This window comes from Limulus polyphemus, unplaced genomic scaffold (assembly GCF_000517525.1).
Source record: "Limulus polyphemus unplaced genomic scaffold, Limulus_polyphemus-2.1.2 Scaffold2677, whole genome shotgun sequence".
Classification (NCBI taxonomy): domain Eukaryota; kingdom Metazoa; phylum Arthropoda; class Merostomata; order Xiphosura; family Limulidae; genus Limulus; species Limulus polyphemus.
Genome location: NW_013668287.1, coordinates 160,380 through 162,501, shown reverse-complemented (window position 1 = coordinate 162,501; position 2,122 = coordinate 160,380). Strand labels below are relative to the sequence as shown.

Sequence of the window (2,122 nt, the reverse complement as noted above, 5' to 3'; positions counted from 1 at the left end):
AAGTTTTAAATTAACTTAGTTATAATTAGGTTAATGTGATACACTTAAAACTAAATAAAATTCTTCTGAAAATGTAGATGTGGAACCACAAACTTTTAATATATAGTATAAGTCATTTTGTGAAGAAGCTAATAATCATCCTTCGCAAGCACTTCAGAACAAGTCATAAAATAATTTACATTTCTAATTTATTCACATTTCTGTACAAGTAACAAGAGTATTTAACTAGCGACGAGTAGTCTTCCCTACACCCCTCGTTCCTGTCAACAAGTGTTTTGGCTGTAATGTTGAAATCTTGCGATCTGCCTCACCCTTTCGTGCATTTAAGTTCATCTTCCTCTGGGACTTTTTGGCCAAAAATTTCACCTTCTTCTGCATCTGAAGAAAGATACACAAGAAAATGTTATCGAGTCTAAAGAGGGAAATATTAAAATAGATAAATTTTATATAACTTAAAAAGTATGTTTGGCTGACAAAATATCATTTAATATACACTACATTTTACTATTAGCTCACCTGATGAGCCTGCACGACAGTTTCGATTTAGCCAATGACTAAATATCAGTTTTACAGTAGAAGAATTTTTCAACCAATTAAAACTGCGACATTTCAGCCATCTTCAGGCAATGTACGATTAACTACACTTATAAGTTCAAAGTGTAACAGTTATTCTCAGCAGTACACGTTAAATCACAAGTATTTAATATAGTTGAAAATAATTATAAGCAAAACTTATAAAATCTCATGTATCCGTATATTTTAGTAGAGATAAAGAAATTTTGGGATATTTGTTTAAAGAATGTTTTGAATTTCTTAAATCAGTATGGTTTTACACGATTTTTTTCCGTATCAGTTTCACTTCGTATAATTTCAATTTTCAGATACCGGATGTTTCGTTTACTTTGAAATTTTCAAAAAATATAATGGTCTATAAAATGTTTTTTGATCTCTGTTCAGTTCTCTTCCAGTTTCAAACTCAATAAAATCGTTTGTGTGTATAACACTTGATTTTATACATTATTCCATCTGCGTCCTTTTATTTTGGACAATTTCTTCAAAATGATTTTCATTTTTGTCTTTTTATAATTGTTGAGTTGATATTATGTATTTTGATGAACTATTCCCATGACTTGACAAGGTTGTCACCAACAAGTTCAATAAAAAGAGATGGTTTTTGTGATAATTTTGTTTGTCTTGTGGTGTCTTCGTTTTGGTTTCACTGTTTGACTTCTCCTTTAGGGTAATCATTTTTAGAACGAAAATCTCAAGATATTCTCAGTCCAAACTATCTTGGTACTTATGTCAATAATGACTTGAATTACTGTATATCCTTTAAGGTTTCAAGTTTTTGTTGTGGATGGTGTGTTGATTTACAGTCTACATATTGTTTCTAGTGGTTGGTTGGTGCTTTATAGTGCAAAGCAACCAGTAAAAACAGTGAAAGTAAATTAGAATAAAATGTAAAAATACAGTGAGTTAAAACCAAAATATGTCGATAAAAGATTTATATACAATTAAAAAGACCTACAGTAAGTAAAAATTTAAAAATACAATCCAATCGGACAGTGTCACCATTACCAATGACACTGTCCAACGTCAGGGGTAAACTCTTAGAAAATGCGTGTCTAAAATGGTGCAGCTGGGGTCCAGCATCTTCAAGGCTGAGGTCCTGACAGAACCACAGACCCATAGTCCAGTTTGGATCAAATCAGGGCATGATAGATCCTGAGCATAGAACATCGATCTGCCCCCCAAGAGCTGGAAGATTGGAAACGGATGAGCCCTTGCACACTTGACACGAAGCTGCTTGATGTGTGGAATGAAGCTACGCTTATGGTCAAAAATAAGCCCCAAGAACTTTGCCTCAGGGACCACACGAATAACTATATCGCCAAGATTGGGCTGGAGACCCCGTTGGCAGCAAAAATTCATGCAAACGGTTTTTGAAAAAGAAAATCTAAAACCGTTTGCAGTGGTCCATGTCAACAACCGATTGAGGGCAGTCTAAAGCTGCTGTTCAATAAACCTCATGTTCGACGACTAACATGAGATGTGAAAGTCGTCAACATAGAGCCCATTTGCAACAGTCAGAGGAAGATTATTAGTGATGGCATTAATTTTA

General features: G+C 33.8%; 1 protein-coding gene across 1 annotated transcript in view; it reads right to left on the bottom strand.

Annotated features, from left to right (window-relative positions):
• Positions 1–171: 171 nt before the first annotated feature.
• Positions 172–2,122, bottom strand: part of LOC106467609 (nucleolar GTP-binding protein 1-like) — a 28,670-nt gene continuing 26,719 nt past the window's right edge. Inside the window, exon 18 of the mRNA XM_013927973.2 lies at positions 172–378. Coding sequence (XP_013783427.1) covers positions 226–378 — 153 coding nt within the window. The 3' untranslated portion in view covers positions 172–225. The remainder of the gene's footprint in view (positions 379–2,122) is intronic.